The sequence below is a fragment of the Pelmatolapia mariae genome, linkage group LG8, assembly GCF_036321145.2.
Source record: "Pelmatolapia mariae isolate MD_Pm_ZW linkage group LG8, Pm_UMD_F_2, whole genome shotgun sequence".
NCBI lineage: Eukaryota > Metazoa > Chordata > Actinopteri > Cichliformes > Cichlidae > Pelmatolapia > Pelmatolapia mariae.
In genome coordinates, this window is record NC_086234.1 from 25886816 (window position 1) to 25902773 (window position 15958).

Sequence of the window (15958 nt, forward strand, 5' to 3'; positions counted from 1 at the left end):
CTCACCAGCGGGTGTTTGATGTTTTTTTTGTTTAAAGTGAATTAATGAGTTAGAGAAAAGTGGCCTTCGTGAATTGAACAAAATAAGCAAACATGAATTAAATAACTACTATATATATATATATATATATATATATATATTTATATATAAAGTAATTTCATGTAAGGTTTTCAATTTTTTGAATCTCTTATAAACAATGTCAGTGTACAAGCAGAGCTTCTGTTCAGGGTGTTACCCTCGGTTATTTGTAACGCACAGTGCACCATCTAGTGGTCATGTCTCTAATCGACGATCACGTGGTGTTGCTCGTGGAACTCTCCAAACAAAACAGCTGGTGGTGGACTTTCTGACGGACGAATGGAAAAACATAAAAAGCAACTTTAAGCTTGTATCTTATCATTCTAGTGTAATTTTGTATTAGCTCTCACATCCACTAGTGAAATTTAGTATGGATTGGATCTTATTTGTTGTGTAGCTACTTTCTTCTCTCATTATGGGTAATGGGCTGAATAACTAAATCTCAGTTACAATATTGTGCAAAAGTCTTGAGTCACCTCTTATTTGTTTATATTTTGATCCGAAATTGGAATCACATGAAACTACAAAACACATGTGATACACTCTGATGTGAGTTTGCCAGTGATAGCAAGAAATTTCTTCTACCCAGCAACCTAAATGACAGCATTCAGGGCAATCAGCTAATTTTACACATTGGTTTTATACGTTAGCATATTTTTACTGAGAACACTGAATAAAAGCATTATAACATTTCTTGTCACACAAGGACCTCTGATGATGACGTAAGTCAGCAATTTGGTTCAGGATTTCATAACTAAAAAAGATTTACCAAGCAGTAAATCCTTTTTAGTTATTAAAGGTTTAACAAAAGCATGTTAAACGTAGTGCTCACAACTCAAATGTGATTGTTTTTTCCATAATAGCTCCAATTAAAGATGGGCAAAGATTCCAGTAATGACATAATATGCAAAAACAATCCATCGAGCTTAAAGCTAAAGCAGCTTTAAACACTTTTTTTAATACTAGCTCTGTGTGTTACCAACAAAAGGGGATGTTACTGTATCTCAAGCAGAAACCTACCTGCTGTTCAAATCTTCTTTTTTTCGTGGGAAAGCAAATCAGAAGAACTTAGGCTTTGACTACTTTTGGACTGAGTCAGTCCAAAACTACTTGGTATTGAGGGGTTACACCAAGGACCTGTATTAGATAAATAAGGACTAATTTGAAAGGTAAATCATTGCAAAGCTAGAATCTAGTAGATTTAAGAGCAAAAGAAAAAAATCGGAAACTGCAAATTAGAATAATAAGCCTACATTAATAATTTAAAAAAAAAAATCCTGCTGTGATCTGCTTTCAGCCAGAAGATGGAGTGATGGACACAGAAATCTTGGATTCACTGCTCGAGCTCCTCTGTCTGCTTCAAGCACAGACGTGAACTTAGCACCTCTGCACTTCCACAGCAAGAAAAGCAGTGCAATGCTGTGAAAGCTGGGATTTAAAAGGTCAGACGAGTTCTTCAGTAAGGTTTTATTTTGAAAGTTTCAGTGCGGGTGGGCGGGTGTGTGCACCCTTGGCACTTTCAGGCAGTTGCGCTGTCGAAACACATCTGGAGAGCGGGTTCGTTATGAATTTGAAACAGGCTGCTTCCTTTGGAAGCGGACAGGATACGTCATAATGGCAGCAGTGTTCATCAGATGTGTCCGCTCCCTGGAATGACATCAGTAAGATATATTTCAATCACGTGTCAGCGTCCCAGAGACAGTTAAGAGATGAAGTTGTAACTGGAGAAGCTTGGTCGCTGTTGTTGGACTGAGCAGTCCGTCAACAGCTGGATGAGGGTTGGAAACATCTGCAGCGCTTATTCCGGAAAATGAAGCAGCAGCTGGATGAATTTGCGCCTCGGTTCCTGAATGGAACATGTCAGGAATGATGCAAGGCATCACCGGCTGTTCTCCAGTCGAGCACGAGAATAACCCTCTCTGATCATTTAGAATAAAACCACTTTAACGTAGCACCAGGTGGATCAGACAGGAATGAGTCGGATTAAAAATTCCTCTGAGGAGCTGCGCTCTCTACCACCAAGACCCCCGAACTTACCTGCAGCTCTCCCAAAGAGACGGTTTGTCAGGCTCGGGAGGAAGGCCAGTGATGGCTCTCAGCAGTGAGTATGAAACACGTGCTAACAAATGCGTATTCGTGCCAAATTGTGTTCATATGCACACTACTTTAATTAACAAGTTGTTCACCTGACCAAACCTTTGTCTGCCTCAGTGCACCTTTACTTCTGTCTTCGTGCTTCCTCTCATTTGATTGTATTGTTAGGCACGCTGTCTGACTGTTGTTGTATGCTGTTATGTATTCAATCCTGATGTGTCCTGGAACTTGCGATCCCCTAAGCCACTGGATATAACAAAGCACGAGGTCCACATTCACACTGACAGACTGTCTGTGTATTTGAACTGTGAACTTGACTTTAATTGTAACAAAAACAGATGATCCATGTTGATTGTTCACCTGACAAAACATTTGTATCCCCAAGTGCAAGTTTACTTCTGTCTCGTTCTTCCGATTTGAATGTTTTGTATTTCATGTAATATTAGTCTCAGTCAGTGTGAACAGGAACTGATCGGAAATTTTTAACTTCAAGTGACTTAATGGGGTCATTTTTGGCTCAGTCGTGTTTTTACATAGATTTTTAAAATCATACACTCATGCATTTGTCAGTCTACTTCTCCTATAGCATTTCACAGTTCAGTTTTCCACTTCTTACTTTTTTCGTAGTGTTTTGCAGTCATCCATGGCGAACAGACCTAGAGTAGTAAGAGTGGTAATGCTTTATAATATAGCCATCTACTAAAAGCACAATCATCCTGTAATTAAGTGGAATTTTGATGTATATTATTTGAAATTACTATTAATTATATTTAGATACAAATACTTAATGGTAGGTGCACTTGAATAAGTGGGCAACAAGTCAGATTTTGTTAGGAAGCAAAGAAATATTTACACTCTAAGTAAATTTAAGTAGTATGTAAGTAATTTTAACTAATGAATACTTGTTTTCCCACAAAACCATCAGGTAATTGCACACAGCTCAGTTAGGCCATACTTTAAATTACTTACAGGATCATTTCTGTCTCCTTTTCTGTAAAATACCTGTAAGTTAGGCAAGGTTATCCCACTCTAAAATACAGCTCGCACTCTAAAAAGTATAGGGAAATCACACAGTACTTAAAATTACTTATGTAGAACTTAAAATGACGGATACACAAGTTAAATTTACTTACCGCATAATTATTTCTTTGTTTCCTGTAGAATATGACTTGTTACATTCTTAAGTATTTGTATGTAAATATACTTCTATTGTTATTTCAAATAAAATATATTGAAATATTATTTAATTACAGTTGACAGGCTGCACTATAAACTGTTACTGTAAGATTTACTTCTCCAATACCTTGAGGCATAGTCAGCATAGTCATCGTCCACTTTCTTACATACATCTGTTCAACCACTCATTGACACAGATATCTAATCAGACAGTCACACTGCACTCTGTGCATTTAGCCATAATTAAGATGACCTACTGAATTTCAAACTGATCATGAGAATAGGGAAGAATGATGATTTAAGTGACTTTAGATGTGGCATGGAAATGAAAATGAAAATGCCAGAGCTCAGAGGAGAATGGTCAGACTGCTTTGAGCTGATAAGAAGACCACAAACTGAAATAATAACCACTAATCAAGTGCACAACATATGTAACCTTGAAACAGATGGGTTACACCAGCTGAAGACCACACTGGGTACCAAACCTGTCAGCTAAGACCAGGAAACTCAAACTATAGGTATCACCTCTCCCTCCCCTGGGCAGATCTGATCACAACCTGGTGCACCTTGTCCCTGTGTATGAGCCCTTAGTGCGCAGGGAGCCACCAGCCACCCGCACAGTACAGAGATGGTCGCAGGAGAGCGAGGAGGCTCTTAAGGACTGTTTTGAGTCGACTGTGTGGGAGGTGATCTGTGCCAAAGACTTCACGCCCCAAGGACCTCAACAGCTACAGGCCGGTGGCTCTGACATCCCACCTGATGAAGACCCTGGAGCGGCTGGTCCTGGCTCAGCTTCGGCGCCTTGTGAGCTCATCACTGGACCCACTTCAGTTTGCCTACCAGCCTGGCATTGGAGCGGATGATGCCGTCATTCACCTCCTACATCGCTCCCTCGCTCACCTGGAGACCGCTGGAAGCACTGTGAGAATCATGTTCTTTGATTTCTCCAGTGCCTTCAACACTATTCTTCCCTCGGTTCTGAAGGACAAGCTGGAGAACTCTGGAGTGGACCATCACCTCACTACCTGGATTTTGGACTACCTCACCGACCGACCACAGTATGTGAGGACTCAGGGCTGTGTGTCGGACAGGGTCGTCTGCAGTACGGGGGCCCCACAGGGAACAGTTCTGGCTCCGTTCCTCTTCACCATCTACACTGCAGACTTCTTCCACAACTCCACCCAGTGCTTCCTGCAGAAGTTCTCTGATGACTCTGCTATAGTCGGCCTCATCACTGATGGGGACGACAAGGAGTACAGAGGACTGACTCAGGACTTTGTGGACTGGTGCCAGCTGAACTACCTCCAGATCAATGCCAGTAAAACCAAGGAGCTGGTGGTAGACTTCCGCAGGCACAAACATCCTCCACTGCAACCACTGAACATCCAAGGTATGGACATTGAGACTGTGGACAGCTACAGGTACCTTGGTGTTCATCTGAACAACAAACTGGACTGGACTCATAACTCAGACGCCCTCTACAGGAAAGGGCAGAGCAGGCTGTACCTGCTGCGGAGACTCAGGTCGTTTGGAGTGGAGGGCCCACTCCTGAAGACCTTCTATGACTCTGTGGTGGCCTCAGCCATCTTTTATGGTGTGGTCTGCTGGGGTGGCAGCATCTCTGCTGGGGACAGGAAGAGACTGAACAGGCTGATCCGAAGGGCCAGCTCTGTTCTAGGATGCCCTCTGGACCCAGTGGAGGTTGTGAGTGACAGGAGAATGGTGGCTAAGCTGTCATCCCTGCTGGACAACATCTCCCACCCCATGCATGAGACTGTGACAGCACTGAGCAGCTCCTTCAGTGGGAGACTGCGGCACCCACGGTGTGGGACGGAGAGATTTCGCAGGTCTTTCCTCCCCACTGCTGTCAGACTGCACAACAAAGACTTTAACTGATCAAACACACACATCCACAAATGTGCAATAACACAAATGTGCAATAATCTTTCTGGCACCGTTGTATTTTTCACTCTGTTGTATATAGCATTTGTATTCTATTTTTATCCTATTGTATATTTTATTCTATTTTATTCTACTGTATATAGTATTCTATTTTTATTCTATTCTGTACAGTTGTGTACTGTATTTATTCTTATTTTATTTTATTCTAATTGTCCTTCATAACTTTTGCACTGTCCACTTCCTGCTGTGACAAAACAAATTTCCCACGTGTGGGACTAATAAAGGTTATCTTATCTTATCTTATCATACACAACAAGAGTCATTACAAAAGTATTTCATCATAAAATAAAATGAGGTTTTAAATGAAAGATATTCAGCAAAATTCACCTTGCTCTACAGGGACTTATCCCTTGAAGAAACACAACCATATGACAAGTGTTTCAAAAAGATGCCAGCAGTGAAGCTGCACTAACACATACATGGACAATGATACTGTCATACTGAAGTTCAGTTCAAAGTTGAAAAAGCTCAGGCAAGTGGTTTTTCATTCAACATGGACACATGAACTTAAGTTTGGTACAACTAGAGCCTTGCAGTATTGTTACACACTACTACACACACTACACTATGATGAACTCAGCTACTGGTACTCTTCTTCCTTTTTTAAGACTATTGGCCTGATTCAGAAGCTGAACACCAAACTGAAAAAATGCCACTGCGTATTACTTCTACAAATAAACCCACATTTTAAGCTGAGAGAACTTGAAGGAGCTTTCATTATCCTCTAATTCAACTGCTTATGTGCCATGTAAGACTTTAACTAGGAGTGCTAAGATTATTAATCAGACATGTAAAATCGGTTATTTCCAAGTGGTGGCGTAACTGCAGAGAACCTTTGAGCCATAATGATAAGTAGCTTAGAGGCTCAGTCAGAAGTAAAGCAACACTTGATTATTTCATTCATGTCTCAAGAGAGCTTAGAGAGGCATGGTGAAGGAAACCAGACAGCACTGCATTACGGACAGAACGGTATGTGCCTAGCATATGTGCTGCTTTCAAGAATGGACATGATACTTTATGGATCTTCGATTTGATTCGATTTGCTTTTTCTAATATCTTTGTTTTGGTTCCCTTTTTTGTGGCTGATGACTGTCTGATTGATTGAAGACACAAACATGTCTTCCTTGATCTTGAACCAATGTGATGGCTTTATCAGTCCTCCAGCTGGTAAGTGTTCAAAATGTTTCTCAAACACTCTTTTTTTACTTTTTTATTCAGCAGTTCAGCTTCATCCACTGGAAGTTCATCTGCTAGCAGATCTGCTGAGGGTGTGGCCATAAGACAGCCCTGCAAAAGCCGCATTCGTCGGAACACCCACCGCCTCTCAGGTGTCTTTCTCCGCACCCCCACCCCCACCTCCACCTCAGGCTCCATGGCACTGACTGCAGGACTCAAGTCATCATTGTCTGTCCACACCAGGAAGGGAAGCAGTACGTCGCAGTGACTTTACTTTCTCCCTGCATGTTTGCACTCAGGATTTGTTGTCATTGGAAGGGTGCTAATGCTACAGCTATGTTCTTAGCATAAATGACTTGTGGCTCTGGGATAAGTGATGATGTGCAAGAGGATGACCCCAATGATGTCATCAGAGCTATTTTGGCACTAGTTTGCAAGCTCTTTAGATTAATACCAAAATCTTGCATGCAGGCTGAACCAGTTTAGAAAATAAAAGTTAGAGTAGCTCTGCCTCTGCTGTTTTCATTTTAATAATAATTGTTTTGATTAAATCAAACAATACCACTAAGTTAAACTGGCTGCATCAGTTGTGCAGTTTGTGTTATAAAGAAGTCGTGGACAATATTCATCAGCGGGTCATTGATGTACAGTAAGTGGCTGTGGCTCAGGATGTAGAGCAGGTCACCTACTATCAGAAGGCAGGAAATTTGATTCCTAGCCAGCCAAAGTGTCCTTGGGCAAGATGCTGAACCTGAGTGAACCTGAGTTGCCCCCATTGTGTTCACTGGAGTGAGAATGTGAGATAGAGAGCACTTGAATGTAGAAATAAATGCTAGTGTGATTATATAGTGCTTTGAGTGTTCACGTAGAGTAAAAAAGTGCTTTATGGGAACCACTGCACTTACTGTACATTAATTCTCACCATATTTTTATTACATTGTCCTTCAATTTTTGGAAAGTCACAAAAACAAAAAGCATTCAAATGCAAATATGCATTCTTAAATTGGTTAAAATGGTTTTGAATGACAATCAGCTAAAGAGAAACTGAGGAACCAGCCTAAACTGCATCAGTTAGCATTAAACTTGTTTTACTGCATGCTTTTTTACTAATGCTCCGTCAAGGGGGACCTGTTATACTTTTTCAGGCTTCAGGCTGTTCTATCCACTCAATTTCTGACAGTTTTTCTTCTACTCTTGGCTCTATATGATGTCAAGATAGAGTAGATATACCGAAACTGGCCCTGAGCACAGAAGCCCCACCAACCTTCTGTTCAAACCTTTTGTTTTTTAATGGGCAGCAACTCAGAGGAAACCTGACTTAACCTGACTTCAAGAATGAGGTTAAAAAAAAGTAAATATAGAATTTACTAAATGTGAATCATACAAAGCTATTCTAGCAGAGTTAAGAATAGAATATGGAGCTCCTTTAATAAAAACTAATTTTTGTAATCACATGTAAAAGTTTGGCCTTTCATCGATAATACCAAACCACAACTGAGAAAAGCATTAAACCTCCCTTCCCTTTCTGCAGTGATCTCTGCAGATGCTTTAATTGCAGAAGACCCATCTGAGCTGTCCAATCAGATAACTGCTCCAGGAATCCTGAAGATCTTTGGAAATGAAATCCTGGAAGGAGCTCACTATAAAAGCGTCCTCGCCACCACGCACTCCAGTGCAAAAGAGCTTGTCAAAGAGGCCCTTGAACGGTGAGACCATGTGTTATCTGGGAACGTGCGTCTGCCTGCCATATGTGCCTGCTTTGTGTGTTTGCTCATGAGCCTGGCTGAGTTATGTATATCCATATGCTTCTTCTGCTGGAGCGGAGTTTGTATATCAAAGTGGTCAGAATGGTTTTATAGACTGGCTATAGTGGCTGATGAAAGGTTAGCGCATTTACGTTTCTGTGATTAGTATTGTATATTTCAGATGAACAAAGTTGATTTGACCCGTTGCTCTGTTTGTTATAACTGCAGTATAGTGCACACAGTGCTGCTGAGTTAGTATTGCTGAAAAGGACCAGAGAAAACCACAGGCTTGTGTTAAAGACAGCCAGTGTCGGCCCAGCTCCGAGGCAGCCTCTAGAGAATCAGTGTCTGTCAGCCTTTGCTTATATTTCAGCCAAAAAACATAATGGGATGATTAATGCAAGCGGTATTCACTTTGTAGAGGAAGGAGTAAATCATGACTCTTTTCTCTTAGTGAAAATAATTCTCTGCAGCAGTGACATTTAAATATGCCATTACTACATTATGCATTTAGTAACGGTTCAGCAAACAGTCTCAAATAGTTCTCTTTTTTATGATGAAAACAGGTTTATTGTAATATTCATAAGATACTGCTTTGACTACTTCAAAGAAACAGAATAAAAGGAGGGTTTGTTACATCTGGAAGGCAAATGTGTCAAAGCTGCATTAATTTCTTTAATGTTAACCATTGACCCATTACAATATGTAAAGTTAAAAATGGTGCCAACAGTGAAGAAACCACTAAGAATTACCCCCAGTTTTTACAGCTTCCATCAATTATACCAAACATTTTAGCCTCTTGGAGCTAATTGTTGAGTTTCTTACAGCCTGAAGCATTTTTTACTTGGTTCACTCCCAGCAAACCCATTTCCAGCTCTTAAAAACCCACTACATGCACGGCAACAAAGACAGACATAGTTAGCAACTAGCTGGCAAACAAAGTTGGGTTTTAGCATCTTTGAATACAGATATTTCCCTCAGGAGCCAATGGAAATCGAATGAAAGCCGAAAGGAAAGTGAATATTGGATTAACATTCAACAAGCAAGCACAAAACAACTCTAATTAAATATTATAAATAAATACTCTAACAACTCTAGTTAAATATTAATTCTGTTGTATGGACAAATGTGCAACTAGTTGCTAAGAAATCTATGCACACATAATAGTTTGTCAATGATATGTTAAATTTGTCAGGTTGGATGTATGCCCTCTACATAAAAAGACGAAAAAGTGAAGCAGGATTAAAGGCTTGAAGATTCAGTTAACAGGTAATGCTTGCTAACATTAGCAGTAGAGTAATGGCTTAGCAAACAGTAAGTTAGCCAGTTTGACTTATTTGACCTTGTGTTTGTTTGTCCATGAAGGTTTATCAGTCAAAATTATATTGATAATTTGTAAAGTTAGTACAGTACTGTAAGATGCAGACTTTCTTTTAATTTGTAAGTGTTTTTATTAGCAATAGAGCTCCAGATTTTCTAAAGGTCTTTTAGTTTTTCTCTTGACGTTAGCTGCTGATTCAGTCCTGTCCTTGTACCTGACCATTTTCAGAGGAATGTTTTGGGTTTTTTATTTTACTTACTTGTTTACCACTTAACACTGATAAATGAATCATTCAAGCACAAAAACTCATCTAATTCAAGGGATGAATCAGTGTTGTGTCTGCACATAATAGACAACTTAGCAAAGAACAGTAAAGTTTGTTACTAAAAGCTTGTCACAAGCGCACAATTTGTTCCCATTTTTGTAGCTGAACCTACAAAAGTGCTGAGGATAACAAAATCTAAGGGGCATAAAATTGTATTTTTGTACCAACAGGGTAGATTCCCAGAAATATATTAGCCTGAAAATTGACATATCTCAGCATTATGCAGTGTGTCCTTAAAAAATGTTGAGGAATGTTGAGTGATGGATGAAAGAAAATGTGCCAGATGAACATTATCTAAAAGTCATGTTCTTAAGAAACTGGAAAAACCTGAAACAGGGTCAGACAGATGCATCTCACCCCCTTCAATTGAACCATCTACTGTTCATTGAGGCCTCAACAGAAAATGTTTCAGTGGAGAGCTCAAAAAGTGATTCTTAAGGAAGGAAAGGGGAAAGAAAAGACTTAGACATGCCAAATTATGCAAGAATTAAACTGAAAATCAATCGCAACGGGTCTTAGGGAGTGATTAATCTTGTCAAAACTGATGAAATTATGAAAACAGATCCTTTAATTTCTTTCTCAACACGTGAATAATACCAAATATTTTACCAATGCTATTAGCAAACCTGGATAGAAAAACAATATAATCAGTAAATTGCTGCACTTCCTTTCCATTATCCTAGTAAAGTATAAAGAAATTAGTTGCACTTTTACATAGTACTGCATGTAATGTATATAAACACTTATGTGAAAGCAGTTGCTTTTGGTGATGAGCTAATATTGCACTCAGGAACAGTCTCTCTCACTTGTTCAGAGCATTTAAGCATTTTTGAGCTCAGTATAAAGTTTTGCAATTTGCTGTCACTTCTTTTAAGAAATTTGTTTCTAGACACAGCAGAAGGGTGTTTTACGCAAGAAACATTTAATAAACCCACTGTGAAGAAACAAGCATAGTTAGCTGCTAACAAGCGAACATAAACCTTGAGCGCATATCATGCTAAATATTTCCTGGGTGGAGCTTGTGAAAACCAAAAAGAGCCAAAAATAGAATGAATAGTGAATTTAATTGAACTGTAAAGACTGTGTAGCTTTTAGTTAAGAACTGTAACAATTTTATAATAAATACACTGTGACGGTGACATGTTTAGCATAATCCTCGCTATTAGCTAGCTGGCTAACTTTCGCTGTGCTTCTGAATTTAATGCTTCATTTAAAGTCTCAAGAGAATTAATGATATTGTCCATTATTGTTGGCAGAAGGGTGAGACAGTCTCAGTAGAAATTTTGCTGCCTACTGTTTTAGTGCTCTGTCTCTGGGTTTGAAAGGGTGATAACATGGCTAACTGTCATCTAGGTATGGCCTGAGAAAGGAGGAAGCGGAGTCCTACGTTCTCTGTGACACCATTGGTTCCATTAGTAATCATCCGTGGAGAACAGAAGGTTTCAGAGTACTGGGCGACCATGAAAAACCCCTCCTCCTGCAGTCACTGTGGAAACCCAGAGATGGTTTGGCAAGACGATTCGAAATCCAGAAGAGAAGTTCAGTAGAGGAGAAGACATCCAAAGAGAAGGATACCATCACTGCTGGTACGCTATAGCCACAGGGCAATAGGGAGTTATCACTGCACACTATACCACATCCTGAACCAGGTTGCATGCCCTGGAATAGGAGTCTTCACCAGTAAATGAAGCATTGTCAGTGTTAAGCCCAGTTTTAAAGTTCTCACAGTAAAAATGTGGTTTGTTGGCACGTTGTTGTTCCAGTGAAAGTAGGCCAAGCCACATAGGCCAAGCTATATTTTAATAGGTCTACTATTTCTTTTTTTCCTTTCTTTTCAATTTCTGCTGCAAATTTGGGGATCACATTTGCTCTCAGTTCCTTTAAAATGTTCTTTAAAACTTTAAATGTAATGGATGTCGCAGACACACTTGTTTAATTAGATTTCTTCCAGTGACACACCCTATCTTTTGTACTTAACTGCTTGCTGCAAAATGCTGTAAAAGATTTATACTGCTAAAATATCTAATTGGCCTTACAAGGCATGATGTGACAGAAGAAAAACACCAGAACTTTCCACAGATACCTGACACAAACGCTCCGTGGTACTGTAACAGCACTGGCTGGACTATTTTCTACAATCATTTCTACTAGGGGCCCCAGCTGTGGTTGACACAGCTGTGTTCGTAGTGTAAGACTGTGTCCTGTTATGTGTTTTGCTTTTATGAATGGCACAGCTTGTGATGGCCTTCTATCGGTGTCAGCTTGTAGATGCCTGCTGTGGGGGTGACGTTTTTTCTTCTTTTTTCCATGAGCTCTGTCTTTCTTTCCACTGAGGTCTGTTTCCTGTATGGTGCTTCTCTGTGTTCATTCTGGCATAAACACACCATGGACAAATGACCGAGGCTCACACACACCTCACCTTGCTTCAGGAAGAAAAAAAAGGGTGTTGCTCTATCACCACATTCCATTAGCTCTGAGCTCTGTATATTTTTACTGCAGCTCAGTTTAGATGTAGTTAGAACGCTATTCCCAGCTCTCTTATTTGTTTATTCATCTCCCTCTTAGGTATCAATGCTCAGGCTCGTAAGCTGCAGAAGAGCCGCTCCAGAGTGACCTCCACCCTCATAGAGAGAACCATGAGCCGGAGCCAGAAACTGTGGAGGAGCAAAAGTGAGATGGACCTCTTAGAGACCAAACACGGCACAGATCACGAAAAATGTGTCAAGGATGAAAGCGAGTGCCCAAATCAAACGTCAGTGCAAAGCTTTGAGCATCCAGAACAGAATCACATTCACAGCCTTGCAGCTCCCTCAGAGGGGGCCAAAACAGAGAACCTCTGTCCGTCAAGGCCGAGAGGCGAGCAGGAAGTAGAGGAGTCAGAGAGGGAGGAGACAGAGAGCAGCGACGATAACACCACACAGTACTCTATTCACCCTCCTCACGACTGTCCATACCTGCTACTGCTGCAGGGCTACAACCCCGCGCAGGTATCATATCCAAACACACGCTCTGCATCTGACCCTGAAAAGCAGTTTTCCAATCATATGTCAGCAGCAGTAAGAAACAATAATGCCTGTCAGTGCTTTGGCTTTTTATACATGTTCGAGTGTTGAAATCATCCATTTAAAGAGTTTAGTAGCGGGTGAGTGGTGTTTTTATATGATAAAAAAAAAACTAAAAAGACAATAGTGTAAGCTTAGGGAATTGGTTATCTGATTTAATTTTTATTTTTTCTGGCAATTTGCCAGGACAAGACAGGAAACATGCAGAAAGTGATAATCAAACTGAAAAACTTGTGGTTACACTATGTACTTTAGCTACTGTTTTATTTACCTCACCTTCAGAACCTTCAGCAACAACGAAGCTTTATTTACCATAGAGGTCATTATTTATATGATCGCACTAAAAAGATTTAAACTAGCGGTATATTTTACAGTGTCATTGCATTAGCATTACTGACGCACACAAGCTGAATTGGCATTAAAGTGTCATGACAATTCAGCTATTACATAAAGTTTGTCTTTATAGTTAAGTAATCAATGCTTTAAAAATTTTCCCAGGGGAAAAAATGTGAATTATGCTCATGAAAGGTGAATCCCAAACTATATTTCAAGTTAATATTACCACTTAACTTTGATGTCCTCTACTGCTACTGCCAGAGCTCCCTCATTTATTTGTTCTAAAAAGTTGCAATAGCTATCATATTATGTTTACAGAACCAACAGCACAACAATACACTACATACAGACTTAAAAAAGTGTGTATGTGCAACATTTTAAAAAAAATTGTCCTGTTCATAATAACTACACATGTGTTTTTACTTACTGTGTGGAAGTTTGTCCCGGATGCTAACTGAGTTTGGGTAACACTACCAACTGTTCACTCCCACAAAAGAAATCAAAACAACAATAATGGCAGACAACAGTATTGGCAAACTCACTTGGTTATTTCCCTTAAATTTTCTTCTTAGGCATTTGCCACTGCTGATCATCTGCCTCTGTTTGGGACTTGACCAATCTGCAGTATTTTGATCCATATGCTTGGCAAAGATGTAACAGTCCTCATTTATCCTGGTCCTGGACCAGCATGATCACTACATTGACCCCCTCACCCCACTGTATTGTTTATTTTCTCTTAAATAAATCATACTGATTCAAATTAGTTTCACACCATACATTTCCCCAACACAGCTACTCTGTAGAGGCTCTATGGCCCACCAAAGGGGCTCACCTCACACTTCCTAAATATAGCCTGTATGTATAAGATGGACAAGGCCACTGTGAGGTCACCCGTTTGTTAGTGAGGTCTCATTCTGAGGCCTCAAGCAAAGCATTTTTCTTGTGTCCCTCTTGGAGCTTAAACCAGACAATTCAATTCAATTTTATTTATACAGCACCAGATCACAACAACAGTCACCTCAAGGCGCTTTATATTGTAAGGTAGACCCTACAATAATACATACAGAGAAAAACCCAACAATCATATGACCCCCTATGAGCAAGCACTTTGGCGACAGTGGGAAGGAAAAACTCCCTTTTAACAGGAAGCAACCTCCGGCAGAACCTGGCTCAGGGAGGGGCGGGGCCATCTGTCGCGACTGGTTGGGGTGAGAGAAGGAAGACAGGATAAAGACATGCTGTGGAAGAGAGACAGAGATTAATAACAACTATAATTCAGTTGAGAGAGATCTGTTAACACATAGTGAGACAAGCAAGTAAAGAACTGTTAGGTAAATGTTTGGCAAGCTTCTCAAACCCTGTAATGTTAACATCTTAAGATGTTTTGAATGGTAACACTTTCCAAATTAGGAAACTATACTTTTTTGCAGTTGGCCAGGATGGATCTTAACATTTTATCTTGTACTCATAGTTACATTTTCACTATAACAACGATTCTGTTTCCAGTGTTGGGGAGTAACGGAATACATGCGGCGTTACGTATTTAAAATACAAAATATGAGTAACTGTATTCCATTACATATACTGTTTAAAAAGGTGGTAATCAGAGTACAGTTACTTTGTTGAAATAAATGGATTACACTGCGATCTTTTCCTGTTTCATATGTTAGGCTATGCCCTCTCTATTTTTAGTAATTCCATCCATTGCCGGAAACCCAAATAAAACGCGCATTGAGAGGCTCTAATGCCTGGGTCTCAATCTCGGGGCCCATGTCACCTCTACTTGCGGCCCGCATAATGACGTGAAGAAATATTTTTTTTAAGTATTATTCAAAAAATTATTTAATATGAACACAATAGGCACAGTGTTACAGAGTGCCTGATGAGCCCAGCTATTAAGACTCGGCTGTACACTGTGTTCGTGTTTTCCTCCAAAACAATAACTTCCGTTGGAGCAGCCTTTCCACGCCTCTCTGTCTCTCGTTAGCAAAGTTGACCCAGACAACAAAGTAAAGCTAGTTTTCAGCTACGAGCCCGACACGGAACCCGACGTATTAGCCAGAGGTCCCTTTACTACGGTTCGGAGCCGCGGGCCTGTTTTATATATGCACAGAATAGTTTTCTATACAAAATCGCTGCATAAAGTGCAGCCTTACCTAATGTCCACCCTACTGTTACTCATTTTATATTAAGATTTAAAAATCTAGTTGGTATTGGTATGGCGAGTTTCCTTCAGTAATAGTAATAAATCACACAGCAATAGTACATTCATGTAGCTGTAAAAAGCACGACAATATATTAAGTAATCCAAATTATTCAGAATACGTTACTCTCATTGAGTAACACAATGGAATACGTTACAAAATACATTTTAGGGCATGTATTCTGTAATCTGTAGTGGAATACATTTTAAAAGTAACCTTCCCAACACTGGCTGTTTCTGTGTCTTCTATGTCAACTGCTGAGCATGCTAACTTTTGACTGGAATAGCCAGTTTTAGCTTCAGTCTTTTAGCACCATGCAGTTTTCAGCAGACAATTTAATGAGTTGTTAAGTTGAAATGCATTTATATAAAATTCATAGAACTAGAACTTGCTTTATCAGTTAGCTAGGTAGATTCTACACTTAAAAACCACTATAGTCAGTCAGTAGCTCTGCCTCTGTTAAGTGTGGTTAGCTAAAA

The 15958-nt window shown here is 39.9% G+C and overlaps 1 protein-coding gene across 6 annotated transcripts in view; it reads left to right on the forward strand.

The window, feature by feature from the left end:
- Nucleotides 1-1693: 1693 nt before the first annotated feature.
- The window catches only part of LOC134632846 (ras-associating and dilute domain-containing protein-like), a 38921-nt gene continuing 24656 nt past the window's right edge, over nt 1694-15958 (forward strand). Inside the window, exons 1-5 of one of the 6 annotated variants that reach the window (XM_063481683.1) lie at nt 1694-2179; nt 6529-6740; nt 8018-8192; nt 11231-11463; nt 12443-12864. In XM_063481683.1, coding sequence (XP_063337753.1) covers nt 2052-2179; nt 6529-6740; nt 8018-8192; nt 11231-11463; nt 12443-12864 — 1170 coding nt within the window. In that variant the 5' untranslated portion in view covers nt 1694-2051. Of the gene's footprint in view, nt 2180-6207; nt 6280-6417; nt 6741-8017; nt 8193-11230; nt 11464-12442; nt 12865-15958 lie in introns of those variants that run through there. The other 5 variants (XM_063481681.1, XM_063481682.1, XM_063481685.1 and 2 more) reach the window with 5 other exon arrangements.